Source organism: Ornithorhynchus anatinus, chromosome 2, assembly GCF_004115215.2.
Source record: "Ornithorhynchus anatinus isolate Pmale09 chromosome 2, mOrnAna1.pri.v4, whole genome shotgun sequence".
Classification (NCBI taxonomy): Eukaryota; Metazoa; Chordata; class Mammalia; order Monotremata; family Ornithorhynchidae; genus Ornithorhynchus; species Ornithorhynchus anatinus.
Window position 1 is genome coordinate 81,815,256 of NC_041729.1, and position 16,187 is coordinate 81,831,442.

Consider the following 16,187-nt stretch of genomic DNA (forward strand, 5'->3'; position numbering starts at 1 on the left):
GATAATCAATTTCATAAAGACCTTCAAAAAACAAATAGCAAACACTGTGAAATGTCTAGCCCTTGTCAAATGCCCAACATGAAGTAATTTTCAAATGTGCAGGGTTAAAATTGTAATCAATATTACTTGCCTGTTACTGCTGCTGAGCTAAAAGTAGGCTTCCTTTTGCCAGCACAAATTGCTCTTATACTATTGACACCTTTTAGTAACTATTAGGCAGGAAAATTAGTCTCTGCACAAATCCTGCAAACAGGAACTGCTATAAATTGCAATATTCTCAGAGATCAAATCTGAAAAATGATTCTTCTCTCTGCATTGATCACTCCTTTTCAGCGCTTTTGATGGCAAAATGCCTGTCTTGTACTATACACAGTACCATTATTAATATTTCACAGTTCCTAATCCCTTAAAAACAACTATTCTATTTTTCAAAATTTAAGATAATTTTTTATCTGAAGTTAAAACTCTTTAATACCACTCTCACTTTTAGGATTGTATCTACTCTCACATTTCAAGAAGGAAGGGTATGATTTCTGTAAGATCATCTGGCATTCAAGCGATTAGAATCTTTCTTCTAAGATGGTCTAGCCCCCTTAAAATTTTATAGTATTCTGTTTTGTGTCTGTGATGAAATATATAATAGTATTTTGTTTTAGTTTTGTTTGGATCACATAACCTTGTTACAATGACTTGAGGTAGTGCCAATACATTCCTACCCCACCAAATAAATCCAGAGAATCTGGAATGTAAACAGACTTCTTAAACAAGTTGTCCTACACGGACAGTAAAACACTCCAGTGTACATTGTAAGAGAATATCTTCAGACACAATATTTACCCCACCCTCAGCCCCACAGGACTTATGTACATATCCTTACATTTGCTATAATGTTTATCTCCATCTCAGGACTTCTCTGTGAGACAAGGAGGGGTTGCATCTGTCGTTCCTAAGCTTAGAGGAGAAAGCACAGCAAACTGCAGGTAAGTGACTTGGCTGTGGTCATAAAAATTTGTGAAATTCAGTATTTTTTCTTTTAATTTTCCAGGGAAATGCCTCTAGCCTCCTCATTAGTTGTGGAGAAAGTGGGAGGAAAAAAAAGCTTCACGATCCCACATTTTAGTATCAAAAGGCAATGGAAGGCCTTCTTGCTGCCTCTGTTCCCAGTGTCACTGTGCTAAATTCTAGGATAGATAGAAGATAACCAGGTCAGGCACAGGCCCTGTCCTACAAAGGGGTTACAGTTTGAGGAAGATGGGGAAAAGGAATTTCATTCCCATTTTACAGTTGAGGAAAAGGAGGCACAGGGCAAGAAACTTGGCAGGAAACTTGCCAAGGTCAAACAGCAGGTACATGGCAATGCCAGGATTAGAATCCAGGTACCCTGACTTCTAGGTACCCTCCCAGGTACGCTGATTCCTATATACCTTTCTCAATATGGGGTTAGCAAGTGGTACTGATTGATTCTTAACAAAAACTTTGACCAGAACATGAAATAACAATGTGTTACATTAAATGAGTTTTAGAACCAATTTCTCATATCCAAATTTTAAAACATCACCACTAACACAGCTATCTGTCTACTTCTTTAGCGGTTGAAGGAATAGATAGATAGGTAGCTGCATTCTTGAAATCCTTTCAACAACTTAAGAGATGTACTCCAACACCAAAGCCTAGGTATTTGCTTTGTTTTGCATTACCTGCTGGAAGCAACTGCGAACACTAGGTTCAATATTACTACCACCAAAGGCAGCTACTTCACCAAGTTGTCGAGGGATCTGGATGGCATCATGAAGTAAAAGGCCAAGCTGCCTTTGGTCACACATTTCTGTAGGCCCTGCTACCTCCTTAAAGAGATCTATAACAAAGAAAGAAAAGCAATTGTAAGGTAAGTCAGTTATCCCAACTTCCACTTCAGCATTTCCACATTACCTAAGCACCTACATACTCATAACCCTCCCGAAAGCACTTAGGTCCTATAGAGTCTACCACTTCCTCCACCCCTAATTTATTTTAATGTTGGTCTCCTCCAGCTAGATTCTAAGTTCTTCAAAGGAAACAGTTGTTTTTATTAACTATATTGTACTCTCCCAAGCACAGACAGTACAGAGTTCTGAATAAGATGGGTACACAGTAAAAACTACTGATTGAGTTAATCTCAAGTTTTTCTTTAATTAATAGCTTTGTTTCCTCTTATTTTGCAATAGGGAGAGAAATATTTTGGAAAGCAAAGCCATGATAAAGGACAAAATGCCCCAACAAGAGTGAAGCCTTTGAGTAATAGAGAACTGAATCACCCTCCACCTCACTCTCTGATCTAAACACTACTTCACCAGATAAACAAGTTTTAAAATATTTATTACTTTTTTTTCCAAAATGAAACATCAGTGGTTGAGAATCCATTTTATGAATTGGATATTGGTAACCTATCCCTATCACTTTTAAATTCTAAGTTTTTTTTTTTTTTGGAAATTTGGCTTGGAAACATCTAATGAAAACCAAAAAAGTTGAAATAAATGTTCTTTCTTATTATGGAGTTTTTAAAAAACTATTCCACAGTAGCCCACTCTTCCCTGAAGGGAAAGTAAAAACACTTGAACAGTCGTAATCACTTGTTAATATCAATGGGTACAAATTATCTTAATTCAATCAACAGTATTTATTCAGTGCTTAATGTATGCAGAGCACTGAACTAGGCATTTGGGAGAGTACAATACAAAGTTGGTACACATATTCCCTGCCCATCTGCAGCTTACAGTCAGACTGTGAGCTCACTGTGAGCAGAAATCATTTTTCTTTATTCCTGTATTGTACTTTCCCAAGTGTTTAGTACAGTGCTCTGCACACAGTAAGCCCACAGTAAATGTGATTGAATGAATAGAGAGGGAGACAAATTTTAAATACATTATATGTACATATATTCTGTGGAGCTGAGTGTGAGATGCCTATTAAGTCTATAAAGGGTACAAATCCAAGTGCAGAGGTGAGCAAGGAAGGGAAATGAGGGCTAAGTCAGGGAAAGCCTCTTGGAGATGTGATTTTTGTAAGCCTTTGAGGTGGGAAAAATGGTATTTTATCATATATGAAGAAAGAGGGTGTTCCAGGTCAGAGGGAGAATGTGGGCAATGAGAAAGATGAAACTGCATTACAGTTAATAATAATAATAATAATTATAATGGTATTTGTTAAGCACTTACTATGTGCCAAGCTGTGTTCTAAGCGCTGGGGTACATACAAAGTAATCAGATTGTTCCATGTGGGGTTCACAGTCTTAATCCTCATTTTACAGATGAGGAAACTGAGGCTCAGATAAATTAAGTGGCTTGCTCAAGGCCGCACAGCAGACAAGTGGTGGAGCCGGGATTAGAACCCACATCCTCTGACTCCCAAGCCCAAGCTCTTTCCACTAAGCCATGCTGCTTCTCTGTAAGCTGGCATTCAAGGAGTTGAAGTGTGTGGCCTGGAGGTGGATGGACAAACACAGGAAGTTCCTGAGGAGTGGGGACATATGGGATGGAGAAAAGAATCTGGACAGGGGAATGAAGTAAGGTCTGCAATGGGTAGAGACAGGCTGATATAGTAGTCAAAGCAGCATATGCTAAGTGCTTGGATCAGCATAGTAGCATTTTGGATAAGTGGAAAGGGCAAACTTTAGAAATGTTGTGAAGATATACATGACTTGCTAATAGACTGAATATGTGGATTGACTGAGAGAAATGAGTTGAGAAAAATGCCAAGGTTTTGTGCACGATGAGACAGGGATGATGGTGGTGTTTTCTACAGTGACAGGAAGGTTGGGGAAAGACAAAGTTTGGGTGGGAATATGAGGAGTTCTATTGTGGACATTTCAAGCTTGAGATGTTGGTGGAACATTCAAGTAGAGATGTTCAAAGACAAGCGAGAATGGGAGATTGGACAGGAAGATTTGGGAATCATGAGAGTAGACAGGGTCCTTGAAGCCATGGGAGCGAATGAGTTCTCCAAGGAAAGAGGGAGAATAGTAGGGAACCCAGAACTGAATATTGAGGGATTTCCACTGTTAGAGGTGGGAGGTAGAGGAGAAGCTGGTGAAACAGGCTGAGAAGGAGTGGTTGGAAAGATAGGGGGAGAACCAGGAGAGTTCAGTGTTAGTGAAGCCAAGGAGAATGGGGTCATCAACATTATTGAAGTAAGCTGAGAGGTCAAGGATTAGGAGGGAGTGGAGTCCAATAATTTGGCAAGAAGGAGGTCCCTGGTGACTTTAGAGAGGGCAGTTTTCATGGAGTGACTGCAGGTGGTCATAGAGAGAATTAGATAAGGGGAAGTGGAAGCAATGCGGGTAGACAATTCATTTAAGGAGTTGAAGAGGAATAGCAAAAAGGCGGTGCTGTGATAACTGGAGAGAGCAGGGGGATCAAGGAAAGTTTCTTTTTAGAATAAGGGACACAATAGCATGCTTAAAAGCAGAGGAAAAGGAATCATTGGACAGTGAACAAGTGTACGTTAAACTCAATCATATTTATTGAGCACTTACTGTGTAATAAGAGCTTGAAGTCAAGGAGGGGAAAAAGGAGGGAGCAAGTGTTTTGATAAGGTATGAAAGGATGGGGTAGGAGGCATAGTAGATGGAGTAGACTGAGAGGAGACTTTTTGAGATACCGCTGAAAAAGATGAGAGAGTGAAAAAGGGGGCAAGAGGAGGGAAGGAATGAAGAGGAGCAGAGGAGATTATAGGGAGATCATGCCTGACAGTTTTAATATTATTGATGAAGTACATGCTCAGGTTATCAGGAGCAAGAAACAGGGAGGGTGAGGGGACAGAGGTTTTGAGAAGAGAGTTTAAAGTTTGAAGCAGTGGCAATTGACATGGGAATCAATAATATTAATTGACATGGAGAATCAATAATAATATTGTTGCCAGGAGAAGGAGAGAGTAGAGTTTAAGTAGGTGAGGATAAGATTTAGATGGACAAGGTCGGTGTACTTTCTGGATTTTCACCAGGAGCAATTCACACCTTTGCGTACAAGAGTGCAGAAATTGTACTGGGTAGTGATCCAAGGATGTGGTTTAGTAGTACAAGATTGTCAGAGGGACAGTAGTATGAGGGAGTTGAGTTCAGTGGAGAGGGCAATGTTGGGGGTTTGGGATTTATGTGTCAAAGAGGGTAGGTTGGGGATGGAGTCCAAAAGAGGCAAGACAACTTCAGAATATTAGAGGGGGGTCAAAAGATCAGAGGTTTCTGTGGGTGACAGGATAGTTATATGAATGATTATATACATTTACATTTTATATATATATATATATATATACATACACACACACACACACATACCACTTTGCCTTTATATGGTATAAATGCATATAAATGACTTCATGCATTTAGGCCATCCTTACCTCATAAAGCAATAGAGATCCAACTGACTTTTAATAGGAATGGTTCATTAATTTCTGGTTAATCTGCCCTTCTTTTTAGGGCTTAATATGAATTTTTGAAGTGAAAAACCATTACAGTGTTTCCAGGAAGTCAAAAAAGAGTCAATTTGGCAAGTTATTTTTGAGGTGGTCAGAAGGGAACCTATGTATCTATGGATTCTACATTACAAATTATTTATTGTATTCATGTCTGTCTCCTCTTCTAGACTGCAAGTTCATTGTGGACAGCAAACATGTCTACCAACTCTGTTGTATTTTACACACCGATGTGCTTAGTACATGCGCTGCATACATTAAGTGGCCTATAAATACCACTCGTGATGATGAAGGGAATGTCATAATTTAAGATTTTGAAACATTTTCTGGAAATAAAATTATAATTTTTTACAAGCTCAAATTAATAAAACATTCAATGCCTCTATGAAACCTTTTAAAAAAGAGAGAAGTTGTCTAGCACTTGGAGGAGACATTTAATATCTTTCTCTTTAAAAAATGATGCCTGATTTAGTAACACAATGATATATCAGAGACTACTGACAATTTTCAAAGCACCTATAAAGCCTGAGGTTACTAATGCAGCAGTGTTAATGAAACATAACTTTATACACATATCCAGGAAAACTAAATTAAATTAGAATAAATTTAATTTTCATTATTGCTTTTTCACAAGCTTTTGCAAGAACTATAATTATATTATTTAATTAAAAGAATGATAGGTATGCCAAGAAGCAGCGTGGCTCAGTGAAAAGAGCATGGGCTTTGGAGTCAGAGGTCATGGGTTCAAATCCCGGCTTGGCCACTTGTCAGCTGTGTGACTTTGGGCAAGTCACTTAACTTCTCGGTGCCTCAGTTATCTCATCTGTAAAATGGGGATTAAGACTGTGAGCCCCACGTGGGACAATCTGATTCCCCTGTGTCAACCCCAGCGCTTAGAACAGTGCTCGGCACATAGTAAGTGCTTAACTAATACCAACATTATTATTATTATTATTATTACTTTTCAAATGAATCTCATCATTTCCACTTGTTTAAGACGTCATGGCTCACTAGATGTCACATGTGACCAAAATAGGAGTTTCTAAAGAAACTCCATCTTCTGCGGAGTCTAGATTTTATGAATATTTCTTCTTGAGTATCTTGAACACATGAAAAAACTGAGATGCTCACCATCAAAGCTTATGCCTACTTGTTATAAAGAGGGAATGACTGGAAGAGGGACAAGTCTGAAGTAAATTTATATCCAGAACAATTCTCCATCAATTCAAGTATATGCAAAATAGATATACTTGTTATAAAGAGGGACTGACTGGAAGAGGGACAAGTCTGAAGTAAATTTATATCCAGAACAATTCTCCATCAATTCAAGTATATGCAAAATATATATACTGAATGTTTAGTTTGTGAAAAAGATAATTTTCAAGACAGATACCCATCTTTGCCTCAGAAAAAACACACACTAGTTTTGAAAATGGATATCCCGAGATTTGTATGGGGTTGCTAGAAAAATGACCAGAATGAACATATATTTGGAAAGAATTATGAAACTGACTGTCAGTCAACTTACTAAGTGTTTACTGTATGCAAAGCATTGCAATAAGTGCTTGGGAGAGTGCAACACGAGTTGGCAGATGTGATACCTGCCCACAAGGAGCATACACGGGGAGACAGACATTGAAATACATTATAGATAGGGAAAATGGTAGACTTTAGTACAGATTGCCTAATGCCCTTATAAAAAACTATGACCTTCCATTCGGTTTTACTGGAAAACAAATATAGATCACTAATCTAAATAATTTTTGAGAGTTACAAAAGGCAGATTCAAGGAAAAAGTACTTTCAGATATAAAAAAAGATTAACTATTGAACAGAATGAAATTTTACTTGGTAATCTGGTCAGAGGTTCAATTTACTTAATAATCATGCAGCTTAACCAACCCAGCCTGTTAGCTATGACATCTTTATCCCCCAGAGGGATAAAGACCGACAAGGACCTACGGAGTCAAAGAGAAATCCAAGCAAATGAGATATAATCTTCAGGAACTGGGCTATTTACAGAATAAGACAAAACAAGTAATAGAGGTTCAAGAGACTGAAGACCCTGAAATTGATGATTAAAGAATCAATTCTGGGGTTGATATCAATTGACCCAGAATAAATTAAGGTTTTGTCACTGGGTTGGGCACTGAGGTGATCAACCTGAAAGAGAGAGAGGTGCCTAGAATATTAATGATGCAATGGAAAATGGTTTGACAAAGAGCTAGGTTTTGAAGCTGCAAAGTTAAAATCACAAGCCAATAATGATAACATTGATTATAACAACAATAACTGTGCTATTTGTTAAGCACTTACTATGTGCCAAGTACTGATTTAAGCGCTGGGGAAGATACAAGATAATCAGGTCAGACACAGTTCCTGTCCCATACAGGGCTAACAATGTAAGTATTTTTTTTCTGGTATTTGTCAAGTGCTTACAATGTGCCAGGCACTGAAATAAGCACTGAGGTAGATACAGGCTAATCTAGTTGGACATACCCACTGGTACCATGGAAAAGATGATGGAACTGAAGACCACAAAGACCAGTTGCAACAAAATGTAAATCTTCTAAAGCTACTTGCTGGTAATAGTGCGTGTGCGTGTGTGTATGTGTGTTTGTGTGTGTGTGTGTGTGATTGCCGATTTGTACATTCCAAGCCTTAGTACAGTGCTCTGCACATAGTAAGCGCTCAATAAATAATATTGAATGAATGAATGAATTGCCACAAGAAGGAGAGGAGTGTTATCAAATAACAGCGTGAGAAGCAGCGTGGCTTAGTGGAAAGAGCACCGGCTTGGGAGTCAGAGGTCATGGGTTCTAAACCCGGCTCTGCCGCTTGTCAGCTGTGTGACCTTGGGCAAGTCACTTAACTTCTCTGTGCCTCAGTTACCTCATCTGTAAAATGGGGATGAAGACTGTGAGCCCTACGTGGGATAAGCTGATTACCCTGTATCTACCCCGGTGCTTAGAAGAGTGGTTGGAACATAGTAAGTGCTTAACAAATAACAATATTATTATACCACATTTATGAAAATATGTCCTTGAATTAATCAGCATTCTGAAAAGAGACCTGAATCACCAAAGTGAACTTCATGAAACCTCTGCAAATATTTTTTGGGGATGAGTGGGTGTGGTGAATCACTGATTACAATACCTTCATTTTCTCTAGCAGAACACATAAACCTTCTTAAATACTGCCAGAATCTAGAATTGCTGCCTTGAAAATGTCTTACATTCCCCAAGAGAATAAAAGAGATGATATATGGCCATTCCTAAATTTTATGAAACCTTGAATGAATGCTCCCTTGGGAAAGGTGATAAGGAATCAATTTATTACCTCCCCTTTAGATTAATAAAGACAGATTGTGATAATCTGGGCAATTAATGGGGAAGTTAGTTGAGTCAGGGAATACTGGTTAGAGCTGGTACACCGATTTTCTGAAAGAAAGGTATAGTCCCTAATCCCACTTTCATAAAATGAGTAGCTATTCAATCTGTATTTGTTCCATAGTGAAGATTTATCCAAAAACAAACTGGATAAGCTTCAGACCCTTAATATTCTTCCACAGACACTCTTTCAGGAAAAGAGGGAAATTAAGCTTATATTCATTTAAATTTATGGACTTAACATTTGAAAACAATTTGTGACTGTCTATACATTGGAAGTGAAAGTGAAAGCTTCTATTTGCCATACTAGGAAAATAACCAATTGTTTCTTTTAACTTTTACTGCTGAAATCAGATTTCGCTTGATAGAAATTATCTCCAAAATGAAACCTCTATGCAAAGCTCATTTTTTTTTTAAATGACTTCTTTGGCTCACTCTATCAGCAACATCTAATCCTTTGACCCTACAATCAATTTTCAACTGCACACAAAACTCATTCTACTGTATTTCTTGGTTGTCAAGCAATTTTAAAAAAACAAAACAACTATCATTCTGTAGTACTGAAAGAGAGCTTTCCTAAGACACTGCTTATTCCTTCTTATCACATGTGATCCAATATTCTCCGATTTTTACTGCTCCCATCATCTGCAAATATTTTCTAATTACTTTTTCCTTCATCACATAAATGAGTACAATGTCAGGGCAAGGCGTTAATCCCTAGGATCAGGTCTGGCATTGCACTGAATTACTCATATTTTCTTTTTAAATTCAATTCAATAGTATTTATTGAGTGCTTACTATCTGCAGAGCACTGTACTAAGCACTTGGAATGAAAAAGTCGGCAACAGATAGAGACAGTCCCTGCCGTTTGACGGGCTTACAGTCTAATCGGGGGAGACAGACAGAACAATGGCAATAAAATTGCCATAAAGAAATTTGGTACTAGCTGCTTTTGAATTGTTTTGGATTTTCAGATAGTGGTAGATAAGAAAAATTACAGTGAGTCTAGAAATGTAGATATGTAAAGAAGAGAGTTGAGACAGATCTGTAGACAGGCTAAAGATGGGTAGTCAATATATTTATAGGTACCAGAAGAATGAGGAAAGTTAATTATGAAAAAAACTCTAGAAGATGAAAGACATAAATGAAAATAAAGAATGACAATAGAAGTCAATCTCCAAAAGGAGGTACTTTCAGATAATTACATTTAAAGTTCACAAAAATGCCAGACCCTAATGTCACTATTCAAAAAAAAGTAGCATGGCCTAATGGAAAATGCGCAAGCCTGGGAGTCAGAGGACATGGGTTTTAATCCCAGCTCCACCTCTTGACTGCTGTGTGACCTTGGTCAAGTCACTTAACTTGACCAAGTTCCTCAGTTCCTCATCTGTAAAACTCTGATTAAAATTCTACTCTCTCCTATCTAAACTGTGAGCCCCATGTGGGATAAGGACTGCGTCCAATGGATAACCTTTTATCTACCTTAGTGCTTAGAACAGTAGTTAACAAACATTATAACGAATACCACAATAAGACAATCAGGCATGCTGAATGCACAAAAGTAAGGTCATTTCTCCCAACATATTGAAAAGAATATACATTCAGCTCAGGGAATTACATGGATCATAGGTGTTGTAAATGTGTACAAATCACCACCATACTTGTTGCAGACCAATTTCTTGACACAACCCTGAAAAAGTAAATTCAGAATCCCAAATTTTCTAAAAAAAAAAAGTCTCAGTAGGCAGTATATGTGAAAAATGGGAAAATAAGATCAATCCTTAACCTGATGATTGGGAAAACCAGTTGCTGTAGTTACCAAGAGACTTACTCCCTCATTCATGGGGCAGCATGGCTCAGTGGAAAGAGCACGGGCTTGGGAGTCAGAGGTCACGGGCTCGAATCCCGGCTCTGCCACTTGTTAGCTGTGTGACTGTGGGCAAGTCACTTCACTTCTCTGTGCCTCAGTTACCTCATCTGTAAAATGGGGATAAAGACTGTGAGCCTCATGTGGGACAACATGATTACCTTGTATCTACCCCAGTGCTTAGAACAGTGCTCTGCACATAGTAAGCGCTTAACAAATACCAACATTAGTATTATTATTATTCCTTCACAGTATTTAAAGAAAGGTGGGAGAGGAGTCCATGAAGGATTATCATATTTTTGAACTACTAGCAATTTTTTATTGATATTTCTTAAGTGCTTACTATGTGTCAAGCACTATACTAAAAGCTGAGGTAGATATAAGACAGTTGGATTGGACACAGTCCCTGTCCCATATAGGGTTCACAGTCAATCCCCATTTCACAGATAATAATAATAATGATGATATTTGTTAAGCACTTACTATGTGACAAGCAATGTTCTAAGAACTGGGGTAGATACATTAGTCTTAATCCCCATTATACAGATGATTTACCTGTGGCATAGAGAAGTTAAGTGACTTGCCCAAAGTCACACAGCTGACAAGTGGTTGAGCTGGGATTAGAACCCACAAACTCTGACTCCCAGGACTGTGCTCTTTCCACTAGCCATGCTGCTTGGAAGCACAGAGAAATCAAGTAATTTATCCAGGGTCACAACGCAGATAAGTGGCAGAGCCGGGATCAGAACCCAGGTCCTTCTGACTCCCAGGTCCATGCTCTATCCACTAGACCAGGTGCTTACACCACCTGCTGGAGAAGCAGCGTGGCTCAGTGGAAAGAGCACGGGCTTTGGAGTCAGGGCTCATGAGTTCGAAACCCAGCTCTGCCACTTGTCGGCTGTGTGACTGTGGGCAAGTCACTTAACTTCTCTGGGCCTCAGTTCCCTCATCTGTAAAATGGGGATTAAGACTGTGAGCCCCACATGGGACAACCTAATTCCCCTATGTCTACCCCAGCGCTTAGAACAGTGCTCGGCACATAGTAAGCGCTTAATAAATACCAACATTATTATTATTATTACCTGCCTGCTTTGTGACCTTGGAAAGTCAATTAACCTCTCTGGGCCTCAGTTTCAACAAGTGCAAAAATGGGGATTCAATACCTGTTCTCCTTCCTACTTAGACTTAAGCCCCATCTGGGACAGGGATTGTAACCAGCTTGATTAACTTGTAACTACCCTAGTGCACAGAACAGTGTTTGATGCAAAGAATTATCACGTAAAAAAAGCATTCCGCATAAGCATGAAAGAGATAAATAAGAGAGGCCTGAAGTGCTGTGTCATGTGGGAGATCCTGGTGCCATTGCTATCCAACTAGTATTCTCTACTTCAACTCTGTTTTAGTCTGGTTTCAGCACAGAATGCAGGTGTGTGGAAGAAGCTTTTTGTCTCAGGAGTTCTGAAGACCACATAGCTGGGCTTACTAGAAATGCATAGACAAAAATCTTTAAAGGTTTCATTTTCAGAAAATTACTGGTGAGGGTTAACTTTTTACATACATCGATATTTTTCTTCCAGAAGGCCTTTAGACAGTGATATCAATCCAATCTTCAGGGACTGCACTCTGATTTTCCCAGTCCGACCCCTGAAATGGCATGAATTACAGTACATTAGATGTAAATTATTCATATAATAGTATTTGTTTAAAATGCAAAGCCTCTAGTGGGTTTTAACAGACTTTTCTGAACATTAATTTTCCTTCACGAATATCATCATTTGAGAAAAAACCCTCCTTTAGTCTCTAAGCACTGTCTAAACATTTCATATCAAGCCCTAAAGTTGAAATTTAATACTGTGACTTCTCAGCATGTTTAAACAATGAGATTTATTCAGTTAAAAATACACAGCAAAACTCAGCAGGAAGCCACATTACACAGTGTGAGATAAGAAGTGAGTGAATAAAGCAAAACTCTTAGGTTATAATATTGTCCTCTTTCCTCCTTTCTTTTCCCTCAAGTTAAAACTTTGATGTTTTGGTGCATCGGAATAAAGATCCAACTGAAAAGGATCTTGTACCACTAACCTGCAACCCTGGATTACCTGCTCAAGCTTGGAGCACTGCTGGCAGAAATCCAGACACCTTGCTGACCTCATCCATCTCAAACCTAGTTTCACTTGCTTTAATTCTGCCCCTACCTCCCACCTGCAACATATTAACTTCCATTCTCTTTGTCTGGGACAGCTCTTTTAGACTGTTGACTCTCTCCTCAAGACCCTATTCCCCCAGCCCCACCATCCTTGCCCCTTATGTTCCTGGACATGTTCCTGGTTTTTATCAAATCAAAACCATCTGGCATGATCTCCTTAAAATCTCCCTTGCTCATCTCTATTACCTCTCTCCTCCTACCCCCTCTACATTTCTCCTATCTTTCTCAGAAGTATCTCAAGAGGAGACCTCCTGCCTCCTCTAAAAATCTAGCCTCTCCACCTGTGGCTCCGACCCTTCTATTTTATCAAAAACACTTGCCCCATCCTTTTTTCCCCTCCATGACCATCATTTTCAACTGTTCACTTTCTAATGGCTTTTTCCCCACCACTTTCAAACATGCTCACGTATCCTCTATCCTAAAAAAAAAAAACAACCCTTCCCTTGACCCTGAGGTTCCCTCCAGTTATTGCTCCATCTCCCTCCTACTCTTCCTACCACTGAGGAAGCAGTATGCCCTAGGGGAAAAAGCACAGGCATGGGTGTCAGAGGACCTGGGTTTTAACTCCTGTCTGCCACTTGCCTTCTGTGTAATTTTGGGCAAGTAAATAACTTCTCTATGCCCCAGTTACCTCAACTGTAAAATAGGGATTCCATACTTGTTCTCCCTCAATCAATGGTATTTACTGAGCATTTAATATATGCACAGCACTGTACTAAGCACCCTGGGAGAGTACAATATAATTGAATTAGTTGACATGTTCCCTGGTCGCAAGGAGCTTACAGTCTAAAAGGGGAGACAGACATTAATAGAAATGAATACATTATGGATATGTTCATAAGTGCTATGGGGCTGAGGGTGGAATGACTAAAGGTGCAAATCCAAATGCAAGGAAGGGCTCCCTTCTACTTTCCTTGTACCCCATTTGAGAAAGGAACCTTGACCTGATTAGCCTGTATCTATCCCAGCACTTAAAAAGTGCTTGGCACCTAGTACCTTTACAGATACCATCAAAATTCCTTGACCAAGTTTTCTACACCCACTCTCCTTACTTCCTTTCTTCCAATTCTCTCTTTGAACCCCTCCAATCTGGCCATCACGCCCTTCGCTCCATGGAAATTGTCCTCTGTAAGGTCACCAAAGATCTCCTTCTTGCCAAATCCAATGGCTTCCACTCCATCCTAATCTTCCTCGACCCCTTACCTGCCTTTGACAGTTTGGACCTGGTTCTCTGACTCCCAAGCCCATGCTGTTTCCACTAGGACACGCTGCTCCTCCTTATTAAATGTTAAAGAAAGCCCAGATGCTTTCAGAAATACTCAAGTTAAAGACCCTTTACTAATTTCATTCCTTGTCAGAATCAATGCAATAAAAACACTTTGCATGCATTGAGTTCCTACATGGGGCAATCAATTAGAATTACAATAAGAACATAATTTATTGATGAACACTAGAAACTGGTTTCATGTCATGCCAAAAAATGCCACTAAAATAAAAATTACAGTATCATACTTTTGCTACTAAATATATTTTCATATATACTATTGAAAGTATATTCCCATTTTACATGATTTTCATTTATTTTATTTTTCTGCTGTTTTCTCTACTACAGAACATTTTTCCCTATTTGTCATCTAAGCATGACACATTTATTCCTTACTGATAAAAACTCTATTGAATATATTAAACCATAAAATTTACTACTATATGCACTTCAGAAACTGAAGAAACATTTTGCCAACCACTTAATGGAATTAGATTTTTCTTAATTTGAAAATCAACCTAAAATTTAGATTTTTAAATTCATTTACTTCTACCATCACTGAGACTTTAAAATCAAGAACTTCTTCAATTTTATAATGGCTGTAATCAACCTACATAGCATAAAACTACTTAAGTGAAGCAGAAAAGTTGAACCAGCACTTAGTACAGTGCTCTATACACTGTTAGTGTTCAAGAAATACTACCAAATGGGGCAAAGTCAAGCAATCAGTGGTATTTAATTGAGCACTTATGATGTGCAGAGTACTGTACTAAGTGCTTGGGAAAGTACAATACAGCAGAGTTGATGGACACGATTCCTGCCGACAAGGAGGTAGGCAGAAATTCCCATTTCCCTACTGAAAGGTAGGCAGGGATTTTAAGGGAAATGGGGACTAGGACAGGATAGGCTTGAAAGAACTAACAGACCAGTTCTGTGAATTTTATTACATTGGATCCAGGGTATTCCTGATTCTGGACCACTTTCAGCATTGTTTGAAACCCAGTTCTTATCAGATATCTGTGATGAATGAGGATGAGTCCAGCTCAAAAAATCTGTAGGAATAATCACCAACTCCTCCAAATTAATATTAAGTTTATGCAGAAACAGTATACAGTATACAATAGTATCCAAAACAGCTGTTCCTTAAGAGTTTTGGAATATTCTGTATGTCATTAACAAGTATTTTAATTTTGTGCCTCATATATGCCTATTTTAGAAGAACAAAAACCTATATGAAATCTGCCAGATGAATATTAAATTGGTCATTAAGTGTAGTGGATATTTTTATAAAAGAAGTGGTCTCTTTATTAAACATAGGTGAATAATATAAGTTATACATGATTCTGATTAATTTGAGCACTGATTATTGTTTCCATTTCTTGACTATACGCTCCTCCTTTAGACTGTAACCTCAGTGAGGGCAGGAAACATGCCTACCAATTCTGTTATAGTGTTCTCTTCCAAGAATTTAGTACAGTGCTCTGCACAAAGTAAACACTCTGTAAATGAGATTGATTGTTAGGGGTAACCTCATTTTCCATGTTACAACAGCCATCCTTAGGTATGAGTTAGCTGAATCCTGACTAACCAATATCTACTGTCATCAGAACTTGGAAATAAGGCCAGCACCAACTTCTGAGAAGAAGGGGCTTGGTTGAGAGGGAGTTTGTAACTATGTGTTTAGGAAAGGATACAACAGTGCATTCCGGTAAAATTTCCTGTCAACCAACCCTATCTGGAAGTTTCAGAAGAACATAACTCTCGCTGTATAGGAAAACTGGCTGTATTGTATTTTCATTTTAAAACTCCATTATTTATGAATGGATGAAATAAGGGATAAAGTCCTCAAAATAATCACTCTGCCACTGTTAACTTTGACAAACTGATCAATATACATGGATGCTCATTTTCAATTTTCATTGGTTAAGCCTTTAGTGACACTGAAAATGGCTTTTCTCCTTTAGATATGTCTTCACAATCAGAGAGTCCAATCTTTAGAAGTAAGCAGAAGACATTC

General features: G+C 38.5%; 1 protein-coding gene across 5 annotated transcripts in view; it reads right to left on the reverse strand.

Annotated features, from left to right (window-relative positions):
- The window catches only part of UTRN (utrophin), a 609,179-nt gene that overhangs the window by 62,960 nt on the left and 530,032 nt on the right, over positions 1-16,187 (reverse strand). For all 5 annotated transcript variants that reach the window (XM_029047836.2, XM_029047843.2, XM_029047848.2 and 2 more), the window contains 2 exons: positions 12,259-12,344; positions 1,698-1,855 (listed from right to left, as the gene is read on the reverse strand). In XM_029047836.2, the coding sequence (XP_028903669.1) occupies positions 1,698-1,855; positions 12,259-12,344 (244 nt within the window). The remainder of the gene's footprint in view (positions 1-1,697; positions 1,856-12,258; positions 12,345-16,187) is intronic.